The sequence below is a fragment of the Caretta caretta genome, chromosome 1, assembly GCF_965140235.1.
Source record: "Caretta caretta isolate rCarCar2 chromosome 1, rCarCar1.hap1, whole genome shotgun sequence".
Taxonomy (NCBI): Eukaryota; Metazoa; Chordata; order Testudines; family Cheloniidae; genus Caretta; species Caretta caretta.
Window position 1 is genome coordinate 11,581,720 of NC_134206.1, and position 17,432 is coordinate 11,599,151.

The 17,432-nt window shown below is 47.9% G+C and overlaps 1 protein-coding gene across 2 annotated transcripts in view; it reads right to left on the minus strand.

Moving 5' to 3' along the window:
- CHRDL2 (chordin like 2) overlaps window positions 1-17,432 on the minus strand; it is a 65,430-nt gene that overhangs the window by 18,399 nt on the left and 29,599 nt on the right. For both annotated transcript variants that reach the window (XM_048838960.2, XM_075125875.1), the window contains exons 4-8: window positions 17,267-17,409; window positions 9,766-9,859; window positions 7,583-7,638; window positions 5,415-5,586; window positions 3,890-4,084 (exon numbers count right to left, since the gene is read on the minus strand). In XM_048838960.2, coding sequence (XP_048694917.1) covers window positions 3,890-4,084; window positions 5,415-5,586; window positions 7,583-7,638; window positions 9,766-9,859; window positions 17,267-17,409 — 660 coding nt within the window. The remainder of the gene's footprint in view (window positions 1-3,889; window positions 4,085-5,414; window positions 5,587-7,582; window positions 7,639-9,765; window positions 9,860-17,266; window positions 17,410-17,432) is intronic.

A 17,432-nucleotide genomic window follows, 5' to 3' on the forward strand; every position in this document is an offset into this window, starting at 1 on the left:
ATTGGGCCAAAAGAAATCTGATGAGGTTCAATAAGGATAAGTGCAGGGTCCAGCACTTAGGACGGAAGAACCCAATGCACAGCTACAGACTAGGGACCGAATGGCTAGGCAGCAGTTCTGCGGAAAAGGACCTAGGGGTGACAGTGGACGAGAAGCTGGATATGAGTCAGCAGTGTGCCCTTGTTGCCAAGAAGGCCAATGGCATTTTGGGATGTATAAGTAGGGGCATAGCGAGCAGATCGAGGGATGTGATCGTTCCCCCTCTATTCGACATTGGTGAGGCCTCATCTGGAGTACTGTGTCCAGTTTTGGGCCCCACACTACAAGAAGGATATGGATAAATTGGAGAGAGTCCAGCGAAGGGCAACAAAAATGATTAGGGGTCTGGAACACATGACTTATGAGGAGAGGCTGGGGGAACTGGGATTGTTTAGTCTGCAGAAGAGAAGAATGAGGGGGGATTTGATAGCTGCTTTCAACTACCTGAGAGGTAGTTCCAGAGAGGATGGTTCTAGACTATTCTCAGTGGTGGAAGAGGACAGGACAAGGAGTAATGGTCTCAAGTTGCAGTGGGGGAGGTTTAGGTTGGATATTAGGAAAAACTTTTTCACTAGGAGGGTGGTGAAACACTGGAATGCGTTGCCTAGGGAGGTGGTGGAATCTCCTTCCTTAGAGGTTTTTAAGGTCAGGCTTGACAAAGCCCGGGCTGGGATGATTTAATTGGGGATCGGTTCTGCTTTTGAGCAGGGGGTTGGACTAGATGACCTCCTGAGGTCCCTTCCAACCCTGATAGTCTATGATTCTAAGTGCTCTGTACAGTGTTATTATTGGGGCAACTCATGCTTTTTGGGCATGGGCTCCAGGAAAACAAAGCAAATCTTCCTGTCCTGAGCAGTGAATGAGAGGAAGGTGTCAGAAGATGTATATTAAAGTAGATCCTCCCCTGGGCTTCTTACACTGGCTTTACACAGGTAACTCCATTGACTTTAGTGGGGTGACTCCTGATTTAAATAGTTGTATCTGAGAGGGGAATCTAGCCTGGGCATAGCTATTCTGAATTGGCACCTCCCGACACCTGCCTGGTAGGGACTTTTCCAGCTGCACCCTCTCTTCTGGCCCATTGGCAGGTCATTTACACTAGTTCAGACTCACTGGACCGGTTTGTGAGCTCACTTTCCCCAGCCAATCAGGAATAGTTTCAATTAAACCAATGGGATGGCCCCAAAGTAAAGCAGGGGCTAGACCTTTGGCTGGTGCGTATCTGTCAAGGTTCCTCCACCACTCTGAACGCTAGGGTACAGATGTGGGGACCTGCATGAAAAACCTCCTAAGCTTATCTTTACCAGCTTAGGTCAAAACTCCCCCAAGGTACAAAATATTCCACCCTTTGTCCTTGGATTGGCCGCTACCACCACCAAACTAATACTGGTTACTGGGGAAGAGCTGTTTGGACACGTCTTTCCCCCCAAAATACTTCCCAAAACCTTGCACCCCACTTCCTGGACAAGGTTTGGTAAAAAGCCTCACCAATTTGCCGAGGTGACTACAGACCTAGACCCTTGGATCTTAAGAACAATGAACAATCCTCCTAACACTTACACCCCCCCTTTCCTGGGAAATGTTGGATAAAAAGCCTCACCAATTTGCATAGGTGACCACAGACCCAAACCCTTGGATCTGAGAACAATGAAAAAGCATTCAGTTTTCTTACAAGAAGACTTTTAATAAAAATAGAAGTAAATAGAAATAAAGAAATCCCCCCTGTAAAATCAGGATGGTAGATACCTTACAGGGTAATTAGATTCAAAACATAGAGAACCCCTCTAGGCAAAACCTTAAGTTACAAAAAAGATACACAGACAGAAATAGTTATTCTATTCAGCACAGTTCTTTTCTCAGCCATTTAAAGAAATCATAATCTAACAGATGCCTAGCTAGATTACTTGCTAAAAGTTCTAAGACTCCATTCCTGGTCTATCCCCGGCAAAGACAGAATATAGACAGACACACAGACCCTTTGTTTCTCTCCCTCCTCCCAGCTTTTGAAAGTATCTTGTCTCCTCATTGGTCATTTTGGTCAGGTGCCAGCGAGGTTACCTTTTAGCTTCTTAACCCTTTACAGGTGAGAGGAGCTTTCCACTGGCCAGGAGGGATTTCAAAGGAGTTTACCCTTCCCTTTATATTTATGACAGTATCAGTGTAGCTCCAGGATCAGGCCCCAGGTATAAGTGAGATCAGAATCAGCCCCGTTTATATTCACTCACACCTACTTATTGAGGTGTCACCCACTCTCCCTTACATGTCACCTCTGAATTTGGTCTGCCTTGTCAGTTGGGAGGGTGGTGGCTGGAGGGATATTTACAACCTTGGGCAATTTTTAACACTCCCAAGCGAACGTGCGTCGTCAATTTTTGGCTTCTGCAGTAATTAAGAATTCGCTTTCATATTTGGAAGCCAGTTTGTTGCATTTGGTTGAGGTTCCTGGAACTCAGAGGAGCTCCCTCCCACCGCTGAATTTAGCCTTGTTCTCTCGCCCTTTTGGCTGGTAAGCTTTTCACACTACTCCAGAGAAAGTCTGGTTATAAATAAACACAGGGAGTTTATTTTAGGAGTGAGAATATGGGGTCTGATTCTGCTCTCACACCAGTTCTACACTGGTGTATCTCCCTCCATGGCAGTGGAGTTCCTCCTGATTTACACTGATGTAAATGACATCGTCATCCTGACAGAGAGAGAAAAGCGGAGGGGTGTTTTGCAATGACCATACCATAAGCATTCAGCTAGCTGTCTGGATTTAGCATGATGCTAACAGGGGTATACCCAGCCTGCCCTCCTCCACCACCATTGCCAACACTGGCCTCCATAGTCCTAAAGCAGGCAAAACCCCCACTAAAGTCAGTGTATGTCTCACCAAGATGGCCCAATAGAGGAGGCATAGCATCACCATCTGTACTGCACTGATTCCAGTGATAGCAAATTGCACCCCTGTTGTGCCGTTCAGAGCTTTTGCCCAACAAGTAAGCAAGCCTCCCAACCAGTCCTTTGAGGCACAGCGTGGTTTTACAAATGGGAGCGCCTAGGGCACAGAATAATTATGTGACTTGCCCCCAGACAACACAATGAATCAGTGGCGGAGCTGGGACTAGAACCCACGAACCCTAGCTCCCAACCTCTCCTCACCGAAGTCAATACCAAAATCATATGACATGGCTAACCAGTGATAAAGTGGGAGGGATGTGATAACAGCCTACGAGTAATGGAAGGGCCTCGGAGGAATCATTTAGGCTGCGGCAAAGTATTTAAGTTGCGGTAAACGTTCACTGGGGAAAAGCTCCTAGCAGTGAGATTCATAGATTTCAAGGTCCGAAGGGACCACTGTGATCATCTAATCTGACTTCCTGTAGAACACAGCACATACAACTTCACTCAGCAATTCCTGCTCCTTGGTTCCAAGTAGACTCCTACAGAAGTGGGAAAAGTTCCCTTGCTTAAACTTGTAAAGCTAAATGAAGTACAGAGGGACATAACTTAGGAAACTCTCCTTCATTCGAAGGGGGGGGAGGGCGGATCAGGTGGCCTCAGTTCTTTTTCATCTCTAATCCCTATGATTCAAGCCAGAAAGCTTTCACAAAAAGACCAGAAGCCAATCAGGAGACACAAAAGTCCATGTGTTCATGTACGTAGTAAGGCCCTAATTTTGTTAACACATACGTGTGCTTATTCCACTGAAGTCACATGATTACTCTTGTTTAAAGTTCGGCAAGTGCATAGGTAGGATCGGGGCATTAAAACTAGCCAAAGGAAAGAGAAGCCAGTAATAAATGAAGTCAAAACACCAGGAGAGAGCAGCAAATGCTGGGGAGGATAGTCTATCTGTTCTCCCACGTACCTGGACATACTTTACAACATTTCCCTTCTACTTTCTCAGGATATTCACAAGGATATTCCTTGGGACATGTAACCTTCTGGCAGTCCTGGACCCCATCCGTGCAGGTACATAGGATGCATGGTAGGACTCCATACAGTCGGAAGACAGGATGCCACACTTCTCCATGGGAGTAGGTCTTCCCATTGTAAACGCAAGCTGAAAGAGAAAGAGAGAAGGGGAACAATAAATAATAATAATCATATTGTACCTCTGTACGGTGCCTTTCGTCCTAATGGATCTCAAAGCACTTTGCAAAACTACCAAACTAACAGGCAAACTATGTCAAAGGAATTGCAACACCCACCACTGCAATGCATCCCCCTCTGGGGCACAACACGGCAGCAGCAATATCACAGAATACTTCAGGACAGAAGGTGAGTATGAAAATGAGAGCCCATTGAAACTGCAAGGGGGATTTAAGCAGCAGAATGTAGCTACAAGAGTTGGAATTTGGCCAGGTGCATTGAGATCTTTAATGAGCATGAGTTGTCAGGACTGTATCTGAAAGAAGAATGCTGGGCTCCTTAATAACATGCATCCGTTCAGCACTACTCCGAGGGAAGAGCGCCACCTACTGACTTCACAGTAACAGCCGTGTCAGTCTGTATTCGCAAAAAGAAAAGGAGTACTTGTGGCACTTTAGAGACTAACCAATGAAGTGAGCTGTAGCTCACGAAAGCTTATGCTCAAATAAATTGGTTAGTCTCTAAGGTGCCACAAGTCCTCCTTTTCTTTTTACCTACTGAATTGCCACACAAGTTGCTGTGGACTCTGACTCTTCCTTGGCGGTCTCCCATCCAAGGGCCAGAATGTCCTCTCCTAGAGACAAATACCCAGGAGGGAGCTGGAGAAGGAAAACACCACCAAGTTACCCGTGTTTTCCCACACAGTTCCAGGAGGCCGCAAGGGTTGTCTCACTCCCTCACCCCACTTTCTAGTGTCCCCAGAGATTCCCCTGGAGAAGGATGCCCAAGCAGGGCTGTGCTGACAGGAACTAGCCCACTTCTGCCACTAACGCGAGGGGCAGTTCCACAGAAAAGTTACTACAGTCCCAGCCCAGGCTGTGTAAATGTTTCTGCAGGTTTTCTAGGGAGACTGGAGGGACCTTGTGCCCCATACCGGTTCGTCCCCACTGAAAGGATCCCTGTCCTAGGAGGCCACAGAAGCTAACCCTCCCCCGAAACTCTCCTTTTGCCTGGAAAGAGGTAGTTCCCTGAATGGAAGATGCATCTGGGAGGCACAAGCTGGCCACCAGTAATGAGCTGACCCCTTATGAGAGATGTGATGGGCTCACCACCCAGGCATGGCATTTAATCTGACTCGTCCTGGGCAGACGTGACACCCTCACCCTACACCACCCAGTCTGCCATTTATGTGGCTGCCAATTAACTGGATTCTGCTGCGCTCCGGAAGCCAGCTGAGGTCACATGCCCTCTTCCCAGGGAACACACAGAAACCTCGCCCCCAGGAACGAACAGCCCGTCACCTTTCTTGTGCTTTTCTTTCAAGATGAATTTGACGGTGGTGCCACCTCCGCCTCCTTTTGGCTTGAAGCCCCTGGGAATGAACTCCAGCGAGGAACTGATCACAGCGGAAGCAGTCTCGCCAAGCAATCTCTTGCTCACCGGATCCCCCAAGCACTGGTCTTGAGAATGTCTCTGTGAAAGGCCGGAAACAAGGATACTACTGAGGACCAGGCAGTTCGGCTGCTTTGTCTGCGGCGCTTTATGGGAAAGTTTAGCTCCAAGTCACGCGCACATTGGCTGTGAAGGGGAAATGCTTAGCCTCTAAAGAGTCTAGCGGAGAGTGCATTGAGATGGATAGAAATCAGGGGACCTGGGTGCTATTCCTGGCTCTGCCACTGGGTGGCCATGGGCAAATCATTTCACTTCTCCGTGCCTCTGTTTCCCCTTCTGTCTTATCTGTTTTGATTGCAGGCTTTCTGGCGCAGGGACTCTCTCTTACTATGTGCGTACAGCGCCCAGGACAATAAGGCCCTGATCTTCGGTGGGGCCTCTAAGTGCGACCGTAACACTCTCAATAATGGTAGAGTTGAAATTTGCTACCCTTCCTCGATTCCTGCCACTCAGTCCCACTCCCACAGGACCTGTCAAGTCAAATACCATGTCTGACATTAGCAAAGCTACTCTTGGCTTCTAAACCTAGACAATGGGTCATATTCCATGTTTATCCCGGAACACACACACACACACCTAGCCCCGAGGTCAATATAGGCCGTAGGCCAGCAGAAAAGTCAATGTTCTCTCAAGACTGGTAATCCTGCACTGCATGGGAATACCTTGCTCCTGGCTTTGGGATTCCAGAGAAAAATGGGACAAGACACATAGCACAAAGGATTTCCTTGTGGCTATTTCTGGAGTTTTATAGATTGGAGAGGTGTGGTCCTGGCATTTCATCCACAGGGCTTTGGAAAGAGTAAGGACAAGAAGCCATAAGTGACCGAATGCTGCAAACCTGGCATTGGTCATCCAACTCGAAACGTAGTCATGAATCAACCTAAAGGAACCAGGAGCTCACTTTTTCCTCCCTAGTAGTGTGGCTACAAAGACTAGCCAGCGAGGCAGCAGGAAAACATGCTCCCATCCCGCTCAGGCTCTGGCTGCCATGCTGCTGGGGAATGGGCTACATGTATACGAAGGAAAGGGGAGACACCAGTATTCTGAGCAAAAGCAATTACTGCCACTGCCCGGGAACTAGATTGTGTTTGCCCTTGGCTGTTTTCTGCAGCTAACCCTGGTGCCACTGAAAACAGGGGCAGCACCAAGGTAGACAAGGCTCCGACTGCCTCTGGCATTTAAACCACCATATCATTTAAACCTGCTCAGAGCTACGGTGACTATGCCAGTGGCCAGCAGCGCTTTAAAGTGAGTAAGGCACTTAACTGGGAGTCAGGAGACCTGGCTTCTATTCCCAGCCCTACCAGTAACCAAGTGTGCAACTACTTACACCTCTCCGCTCCCACGTTACACTGAAAGTATAACTGGGTTAAAAAAAGAATTTGACAAGTTCCTGGAGGATGGGTCCATTGATAGCTATTAGCCAAGATGGGCAGGGACACAACCCCATGCTCTGGGTGTCCCTACACCTTTGGTAGCCTAAACCTTTGACAGCCAAAAGTTGGGAGTGGACGATAGAGGATGGATCACTCGATAATTGCCCTGTTCTGTTCATTCCCTCTAAAGCATCTGGCACTGGCCACGGTCAGAAGACAGGATACAGAGCTAGATGGACCATTGGTCTGGAGTGGTGAGCAGAGCTAAAACTGGGCCATCATCTCTATGCTCCTTTGCATTCAGAAAGGGCTTCCAGACGTTTCTGATGAGTGAAGGTCACTGTTGGTTCCAGGATTGTATCCTACCACCCATCTCCACAGTATCCGAGCAACTTCCATGTAAAATAAATAGCATCATGGAGTCTCTAGTGGATTTCATGGAGTCTCTGACACGTCTCCCTTTTTGGGATAAAGTCTCTGCCTGGGGTGAATGTTGTTGTTACTGTTGGGGGTTTGGTTTGGGTTTTGGTAGAAGAACAGCTTAAAGGGCAAGTGTTGCAGAAACATGGATTTCCATGAATTGGCGATGTGGTTTATTTTAGAAGGGACACTTGGATTGTTAAAATGTAAACATCACGTACAACACCTCTGTTTAACTGCAGGGGCTCCTCTTCCATTGACTTCTCATAGGAACCGTCTGTAAAACACAAAGTTACAACAGGAAACGCAGAAGGTTAAGATGGGAATTACTCTCAGCAAGTACCTGGCTTCTGGTGTAGGAGACTCCCAAAACGAGAACGACACTCTAGTCACTAAAGGAGGCCGCAGGGCACAGATACAATGTGAGCATCAATGGGATGGCATATTAGTTTCCACTAAAGTCTCCATATATCCTGGTTTTGGGGACAGTCCTTGTGTTTCAGGAACTCCTGAAATGTCCTGGTTCTTTCATTTCATCAGTCCAAACTTTTGTAGTTTTTTTTCTTTCTAGCTATGAAAGTCGGTTCCAAACGTATTGCTATAGCGAGCATTCCACCACCTTAGAAAATGTTGCCCCTAAAGTGTCCCAGAGGTTTTTGATTCTGTAAATACAGTCACCTTAGTCAAAACCTCACTGGAGTGCAGTAAAGCACTTGTGATGGATCTGCAAAGCAGGGGACTGCAGCTCCCTCCCCACTGTACATCCCCTTCCTCCTGGCTAAGAAGGGACTATGTTCCCATTAGCCCCATCCCCATAGCACTTGCCTACCCTTGGCCAGGGACGGGAAAGGTCCTGAAGCACGAAGTGGCCAGGCTGTCTGTGGGTGGGAGCTGCGTGGCAGCAGGGAGCTGGAGAGAGACCCCAGGAACTGTGGACAGAGCCACATACAGAACAGGCTGTGACTGCTAGACATCACAGCTGGGTACAGGTCTGGGTGAGACTTATGGGGGAGCAGCAGCAGATGGGCATGGAACCACTGCAAAGGGGCCCCAGTGAGAGACTAACAGAGCCTGGCTTGGAAACCCACAATGCTTATTGGCTTGAATAGAGACTGGATGGGAAGGGGCTCCCTGAGCACTAGGCCTGAAAAGCCCTGACCCTCACTCAATTGGACTGCCCCAGGGACGCAAACAGGAGCCATTATTGCTCACTTTGAACAGTACCTTTAAACCTCTGCACCTAGGGTATTTACAGCCTTCTCCCTGCCAGCCCCATCTATCAGAAACCTTTCCCTGAGCCGTGTGGCTGAGTGGTTATGGAGACCCCCAGGGCTAATGCCTACACAGCCTAGCTGAAGCACCTATAGTGCTTGCCGCCAGGACATGGTACACTGGGAACGCTACTGGCTCCTTAAGAGTTTGGGGTACAGAGTAACCCCAATAATTACACATGAAAAGGGGACGGTGGCACTCTGTCTAAAACCCTGTTTGTCTCACACCATTTCTGGTGGCTGCTGGCAACACGTCTGCCAATTTCAGCTCTCAGTTAGACTGCTCTAAATATGGAGGAACTCCACGGACTTCTGTGGAGTTACTCCAGATTTACCCTGGTGTAACATAGCAAAATTTGGGCCTCTAACTGTTTATCATTTTAGTAGACAGCAACAGTGTGATGTGAAACTGCTGGTCTGACTCCCTGCTCTGAATTTTACATATAAACACGGGGCTTGATTGTCTTCCCACTCACCCTGGTGTAAATCTCGATGAACGACAGTAAAGTCACTAGAGCTAGATGAAGTGAGCTGTAGCTCACGAAAGCTCATGCTCAAATAAATTGGTTAGTCTCTAAGGTGCCACAAGTACTCCTTTTCTTAGAGCTAGAGAATCAAGCATAAAATGCCACTGAGGTTCTTAATAACCTCAGGGTGTCTTTATCCCCTGAGAATGACTATGCCACTGTGGCATTTTCACCAGTTTATCCGAGCGATGACAATAATAGTGATACCCAGTCTGATTTCCACCAGCAAAGCAGCCTCTCCCGAGCCTGACAAATGAACTTCCATGAGGGTTTCATGTCACTAACATAATATAACAGCGCCAGTTGAACAAGGAGTTCGACTCAGGCCATGACACTGATCCTACTTACACTCCACACAAAGACACAGCAGAGGGGCACTGCTGGAACAGAGAAGAATTTGGCCCAAGAGGCTTTGCATGTGTCAGACTCTCTTACCATTGCTGGTGACCCGGAGGCAGAGATTTGTGCAATTTACAGCATGGATCTTCAAAGTCATATTTAATAAGTGCGACATTCCCCCTCCTGGCTAACGGCCAGGGCTGTGATTCCCATCCACTGACCTGACAGCAGACCTCACTTAGTAGCAGGGACTGGTTCCCATGTTACCTTGGCAGACTTGGCAGCAGGAGTCTGGCACAGTTAGAGGAGAGGAGCACAACAGATCAGGGCAGGTCACCAAGCCGCAGTAAATCTGGCCTTCCTAGAAAGCACAAAAAACAACCTGATGCATCATCTGCATTAACTATGTCCGGACAAGTACAGTGACCCTTAGTGTTTAGTAGCCAGGGGCCAAATTGTGCCATTGATTTTTAAGCAGATTTCACTATTTGATTTCAGTGGGCAGTTCTTAAAAATGGTTGGATTGATAGGGCCCTCAATTTGCTATAGCAATAAGGGCAGCTGTTGTATAATTTGCAATTACTCCATTCCAGCTTCAATCTACATAGTTTAGTAGACCAGCATTCTATTCCCAGCTCTGCCACTGGCCTGCTGGATGACCTTGGGCAAGTTGCTTGCCACTCTGTGCCTCAGTTTCCCCATCTGTAAAATGGGGCTAATGATACTGACCTCCTTTGTGAAGCATTTTGAGATCTAGTGGTTAAAAGTGCTATAGAAGAGCTAAGTATCTGAAACTGTCATATTGGAGCACCCTTCCCCAGCTTTGTCTCTAAATGTACAGTCCTTGGGCCAGATCAGGCCCAGTGTAACCACTAAGCGAACTAGGCGGCCGCCTAGGGCGCCAAGATTTGGGGGTGCCAAAAAGCGGTGCCCCCCAATGTTTTTTTACGCTCTTGCTGGAAAACGAATAAATGAAGAAAAGAGAAACGTCGCTGAACTTGCATTTTAACCTGCCGTTCTCTCGTACATTACAGCTATGGCCTATGCCAGCACTGCGTCACGGGCACAAGCGTACTGCTTCACCAGGGTACAAAGTGGCAAGGACGTCCCCCGTTCTGACAGGCTGTTTATAGTGCTAAGCTGACTCGTTTTCGGCGATTGTTGACTGAGGTTAACTAGTTTTGTTGAGTTGTTTCAGATCTAAGACTCTGGCAAGTGCTGCTGCGTCATTTCGCTGATACTGTGTGTCCGTTGTGTGGGTATGTTCAGTACTTGAGTGTACATGTTTATCGCGTGCGAATACGCGTGTGTAGCTATGTTGTGCAAAGCGAAAACGATAACAATGTCAACACTGTCCGGTTATTCATTTATTTTCGTTAAATATGAAGACTAAATAATGAAATGAATAACTTTTCAAGCCAAACGTGTATTAATTCTAATGAACAATGCCCCATTATGCGGTATTCATTTTTGAAAGTTTATAATAAGCGATGCTCCAGAGGGAGGGGAAAGGGAGGGGGGGGCGCAAGGTGGAAGTTTCGCCTAGGGCGCAAAATATCCTTGCACCGGCCCTGGGCCAGATCCTCAGCTGGTGTAAACTGATAGCACACTATTGACTTCAATGGAGCTTCACTGATTGACACCACCTAAGGATCAGGCTCTGCAGTCTTTGTCCACTAGGGAAAGAAATCATGACCAGTCCCCAGCCACCAGACAGGACCAGAATCAAGCAGTGTTGCATTGTATTATATAGCACATGCTCAAATGAGTGTGCGTGGTAGGGCACAGCCCACACTGAGATGGTAAACTCTTTGGGGCAGGGACAGTGTTGATCTTCCACAGTGTGTGAACAGTGCCAAACAACAATTGCCACCGTGCGACTGTATAAACAGATTTCTCTAGCAGTGTCCCAGCATATTTTTGATGAGTGTGGTCAGATCTTGGGCTTGAGCACTATGCTATGAAAACTGCATTATGGATTAAGAAGGGAATTGATTATAGCCTGGTTTGATTAGCATGATTCTCAGGGGAAAACTGAGTCTCATATTTATGAGTCTGTGCCCAAATCAGTCTGTGCCCAGTTGACTAGGGAAACCAGGCTAGACTCCTGCTAGTGACAGCCATGTTTAACCAGCATCATAGCAGGCCAAGTTCTCATTCCATATCCATTCACCCCCAGATTTGTGGGGAAACCAGATGGGAAATGGAGTTTGGAATCTGAGCCCAGATCCGGATCCAAATTTTACAGCTCTGCTCTATCTCTGTATTGGGTCAATCCAAACCCGCAGAACTAAGCGCTCCCAACAATCTGTAATCTGGATCCAGAGATGGATTTTGTGGTTTAGACTCACTAATATTTATTATTGGTAGGGAGGTGCCTGGAAAAGATCAGCGCTCTATGGATAAGTCTGAATAATGGGCTAACTTCAGCCTGGGTGTAAGCAAGCACAATTCCACTGCAGACAATGGAGTTTCATTCATTTGCCCCATGGCTGAATTTGGTCCATTATGCAGAACGCAAGTTAGAAATCAGAGAGAGCTGGTATGAGGCTTTTATACCATCCAGACCCCATAGATATCAGGGACCTCTCCCCCTTGCATTGGGTCAGGGATATTTTTCATTGTACCTATAGTATCCCAACTGAGGATAATTAAACTAACTGTGAACGTCTCTAGATCCTTTGACAGCTTCTTCCACTGCCAGGTGAGAAAAGACAAGGGTGTTGTGTGTAGGTGAATGGAAATAAGAAGGAAGCAAGTCTTGTGAATCAATGGATCCAAACTGAACCACTCGGCACGTCTATACTACAAAACTAAGTTGACTTTGTTACGTCGATATACGGCCCCCGCAGTAATTAAATTGGTTTCGCATGTCCACACTAGCTCCTTCTGTCGGCGGTGCGCGACCCACATGCCCCGGATGTCAGTGTGGAGCATGGCGGGGCACTGACAGCCAAAGCCCCACCGCCCAGGGCTGACAGCTGGAGCCCCACCGGGCTGCTACCCTGGAGCTGGAGCCCCACTGTCCAGCTCCGACTGTCAGCCCCAGATGGCGGGGCTCTGGCTGTCAAGTGCCAGGGACTAACAGCCAGAACAGTCAACACAGTGTCTACACTGACACTGCATCGACCTAACTACACCAACCTAAAACAGAAGTTGGTCCAATAAAAGATATTACCTTATCTCTCTAATATCCTGGGACTCCACTCAACAAAGACAGGCTTGAGCCAAATGCTGCTCTTGGGTCAGGGGTGTAAATCCAGACTATCTCCACTGACTTCAGTGCTGCTGGAATTTGGCCCTTGCTTGTTTTTAGGTCACGGATGACTGTTTCCTTATTTACCCTTGAGAATGTCAGGTCGCTGCTTAGAGCTGCGTATGTATGGGCCAAGTGGAAGAGAGGCAAATGCCATAAATAAAAGAATTTATGCCAAAGACCATGCACTTGGTGCAGTTTTCAAAGAGGTTAGTTAGACCAGCTGTTCGTGCAGCTGTTTCAGCAACTGGCAAAATTAGACACGACCAATCACAATCCTACTGGTGGCTGGCTTCATTGTGATCATTTTATTTTCCCCTTAGTGTCCAAGACACTGAATAAACAGAGAACCAGAGCAAAGCAATCCAACGCATCCAGCAAGTACATACAAACCTGGGAGTTCTTGATCAGCGGTGTCACATAAAGCAGATGAGACAGTAAAACCGAAAGCTGCAGTGATATATAATTGTTGACGGAAGCATCCCTCTCCATCTGTTTATATTTCACACATACAAATATATACAAAACTTTTGGGTCTGGTTCTCCTCTCTTCAGCAAGGGCATCAAACAGGAGTTATGTTGGTATACAATTGGTGTAAATATGAGAAGAACCAGCCCCATCAATTATATAATTTGTATAACTCGTGTCTATCTGTCTATCTCTATGTGCCAGATTTGGCCATCCTTATTCATGTTGAGTATGTCAGCTGAAGTGTAAAGCACCTTAGTGAGGACCGAGGACTTGGCCCTGTTGGCGCAGGGGTAAATGACTACACATGGTGCAAGACGACAACAAATCAAGCCCTCCTATTTTTTCAAATGAATTTTTGCGTGACTTCACTGCAGTTGATCGATGTGAAATTGTCAGTCCTGAAGACTAAGCCCCGGGCCGTACTAGCACTAGTTTACCATCCCCACTGTCCAGGGCTCATTCAATCCTTGGCTCCTCCACAGAGACTTCCAACAAGGGAGCCAGTGTCCATTGTGATGAGGAGACCCATCCATTAGGAATTGGTCTGAGACCAATAACTCATTCCACGTAGTCTTCCCAAGAACCTTCAGGTAGTAACGACTTCTGGACGCTCTCATGCTGAACTTGATCTGGAGTTGAAAGGCTCCACACCCAATTACAACCCCATAAGCCATCTGGCCCCCTTTAATATCTTTATATAATAAATGGAATGAAAGCAATCTCTGTACAGAACTCTCCTTTTTATGGCTTTGGGACATGCAGAGAGAGGTTATTGATGCTTGGAATGTTACCACACGCCTTCCAAGTTTAGAGTGGCCATTGCTCGGCAGTTTTATGTTCTACTCCCGGAGAAACGGGAAAGATGAGAAGAAGCCACTCAATCTATCCTCAGACACTCAGCTTACTGGCATCTTGAGCCCTGGAATCATCACACATTAGACATCCATCTTTGGGCCTTACAATGGACAAACTGTGCGCTCGCCAGTCTAGTAGAGTTCAAAAAGCAAACAGGAGTTGGGACACGGTTTTCAACAGGCCATTAACACTATCTGTTGCAAAGACAGGGTAAGACACTGTGGCAGAAGGCTACCAGAGTCGAGCCAAGTCCCTGTCTGAGTCTGCTCCCAGGCTTTCAGGCTTTCTGGGAAGAAAAATATTCATCAAATGCCCATTGGCAATGTTTGCAAACTGAAAAACAAGATGATCCACTACCAATGATTTGCTCTTCAGCAGCTAAACAGAGATTACACAAAGTAGCTAAGACTATCTCTGATGACAGGAGTCTGCTCACAGCCAATGTCTCATAATGACAGTGGGTCATAACACCCACAACACTGGGGTCACCAGTTGAGGAGAATCACAGTAGTTCACTACAGAATCTGCCTTGAAAGCACAAGATACAGCCTCTTGCAGGGTTTTCTGCTACAAATGGTCCCAACCTCACGGCTGTAAGGCAAACCCTGGGTAGCAATGTAACTTACTAAGGCATGCAGTGCTGCTCTGGGCTTCAGTAACTTGCTCCTGGATGAAATCTGCTCTTTAGCTTGGTAATGTAATGGCTTCAGTGGATTTCTAAGCACACAGGAGCCATGCTGCAAAGGTGTTGGTGTACGGCCAAGCCTCCTCTTCCAAGTGCTTCCATCTCCACAGTAATGCTTCTAGCCCAGCAAGGTCTCTGTGGTGAACTCCAATGGATGATTCCAAGCCATCCCCTCTGCTGGTCTTAACTTTGGATGTTTACAATTAGATGGACGAGGCACTAGAAAACGGACAGTAGGGAGAAATCTTGCACTGGTAGCAGGGTGGATCTTTTGTATCTTTTAGGAAGGAATTATTTAGTCAGGGTGTGGTCAGAAGTTTTTGGAGGGCCCTTCATCTTCCCAGGTGAAAAGTCCTGCCATCCAAGACCTGCCATCCTTACTCACGCTGAGTGGCACCTTACTTCACGAGTAGTCCCATAGAAATCAATGGTGACTGCTTGTGGAAGGAAAATACTAAGCATAAGCAGGATAGCTAAAATCTGGTCCTAATACAGTCTTCATATCTTCACACTCAGTGGGCAGATTCTGATCTTGGTTACTATTCGATTTCTATTCTGTTCTATCTAGATGCATATCCCTCCCTGATCTCTGTAGTGTCTGAGCGCCTTCCAGTCGTGCATTAAGTGATGTGACCGACATGTGTCACGTGTGACTCGTTCTCTCTCTCTCTCTCAACCTCTCCCCATTGGGAGAATTGTGTGTGCAGTGCAGTGTTTTGTTTGGGGGTGTTATGGGAGCATTTTTTGCAATGTCCATGATGCTCTGTGTTCATGTCAGAGAAGGCAAGTGGAAGAAGTGCATCTTGCACTGGGAGCAGAAGGTGGTGAGGTTTGCGATCACTCTTAGATCCTGGGGGAGTTCATCTCACAGTCCCGGACCAACGCCTGAGAAAGTTCTATCTCCTGAATAGATGAGCTTTAAATTCTATCGAGCCAGAGTGAAGTTTTCAACCATGGTCTTCATCCTGGAGCTTTAGGCTCTTTTAGATATCCTGGGTTGTGACAGGGTGTACCAGACCCACACTGGTTCAGCAGGGGTTCACCACACTCTGTGTGCCAAGGAGGCCATGCCCCCGCATGTCTGCTGGGCATGCTCCAGCTGGAATCTAGATATTAAAGGGAGCAACTCAGCTCAGTCAGGGCTCACTAACTAAGAGAACGGAGGTGCACTGCATGCTCCTGCAGACGGACCTCCAACACTCCAGTTCGCAGTGGCCAGCCAGCCAGCGATGACCAGTGACGCTTAGGCATCCAACGCTGCAGAGGGAGGAGAGGCCATGGGACTCCCAAGACAACTAGCTGTGGAGGAACGGGTAGGAAATAGCCCGGGGGAACTTAACAGGGAAACAGTCAAAGAACCAGGGCTTGGCTCAGCATGTTTCAGGAGGCTCCCCGCTGAGCAGGTGGCGGGCAACCCCGCCACCACCAGGGCCCTGAGTTGGGACCCAGTGGAGTAGGGAGGGCCCGGATCCCCCTACCCTTACTGCCACCCACCCCAGGCAACAGCCCACCTCTCCAACCACTCCTGCCACCAGGCCACACTGCCCTGCTGGTCCAGGGTAGCCCTATTGACTCTGACCACTAGGCCACGTAGCCCTGATGAAGAGGGCAGCCATATTGACTCTGGCCATTAGGCCACACATCTCTGTGAGAAGGTGCAGCCTTATGGACTCTGACCATTGGGCCACACTGCCCTGATGAGGAGGGCTGCCATATTGACCCTGGCCACTAGGCCATGCAGCCCTGCAAGGGAGGGCACCCTATTGACCCCGACCATTAGACTGTACGGCTCAGAAGCCAAGGGCGGACATCCAGACTCAACTGCAGGCTGTACCAGCCCCATAACATGGGCCCAGGCCATTGAGCGAGCACCTTGAAGACAAGAACTAAGACCTTGAACTTGATTCAACACAGTATTGTAAACCCAGAGAGACTCAACTGAAGTCAATGGGATTACTCTGTATTGACACCAGTGTAAGAGATCAGAACCCAGCCCTAGGTGTCGGTTGGCCAGAGAACTCCTGCCTCTCATCAAGTCTGATCGTTCTCATGTAATGGGGAAGGATCCCAATCTCCTCTCACTTATGCAGGTTTTACTCCATTGTGACTCCATTGACTACAATGGAAGATCTTCCAGATTACACCAGGGTAAGAGCAGAATCCTATCCAAAGGGACAGGCTCTGAGACGCTACCTGACGCCACTGAATAGTCCTACGGAAGCCAATGGGACTCCTCATGGAGCGAGGTACTATTCAACATGAGGATGGCTACCAGAATCAGCTCATGGGGAATAACATTGCCATGCCAGCCGTGCCCAGCGGGAGCACCCCTTACAGAGCTGAGCTGGAATAGCTGGTCAGATTATTGTGATGCTGTTGTAGCGACATAAAGATTAAAACACAAAGATTTGGCACTCCCTGACCACGTCCTCCCCCTTCAAACCCATGCCCACCTGACAGATAAAGCATTGCGACTCCCTTTGATTCAAAAATAGCTTACGGAGCAGCTGCACTGTACACACTGATTTGGCTGCCGAGAAGGGAAGAGTTCGCTCGTGGTAAACATCTCCCCTGGTTGGTAGGTTGTCCCGTTGTACTGGCAAGACTTCACAGGCGCCCGGAGACCCGACGGCGTGTGCGGCTCTACAGGGAGAGAGGAGGGACAG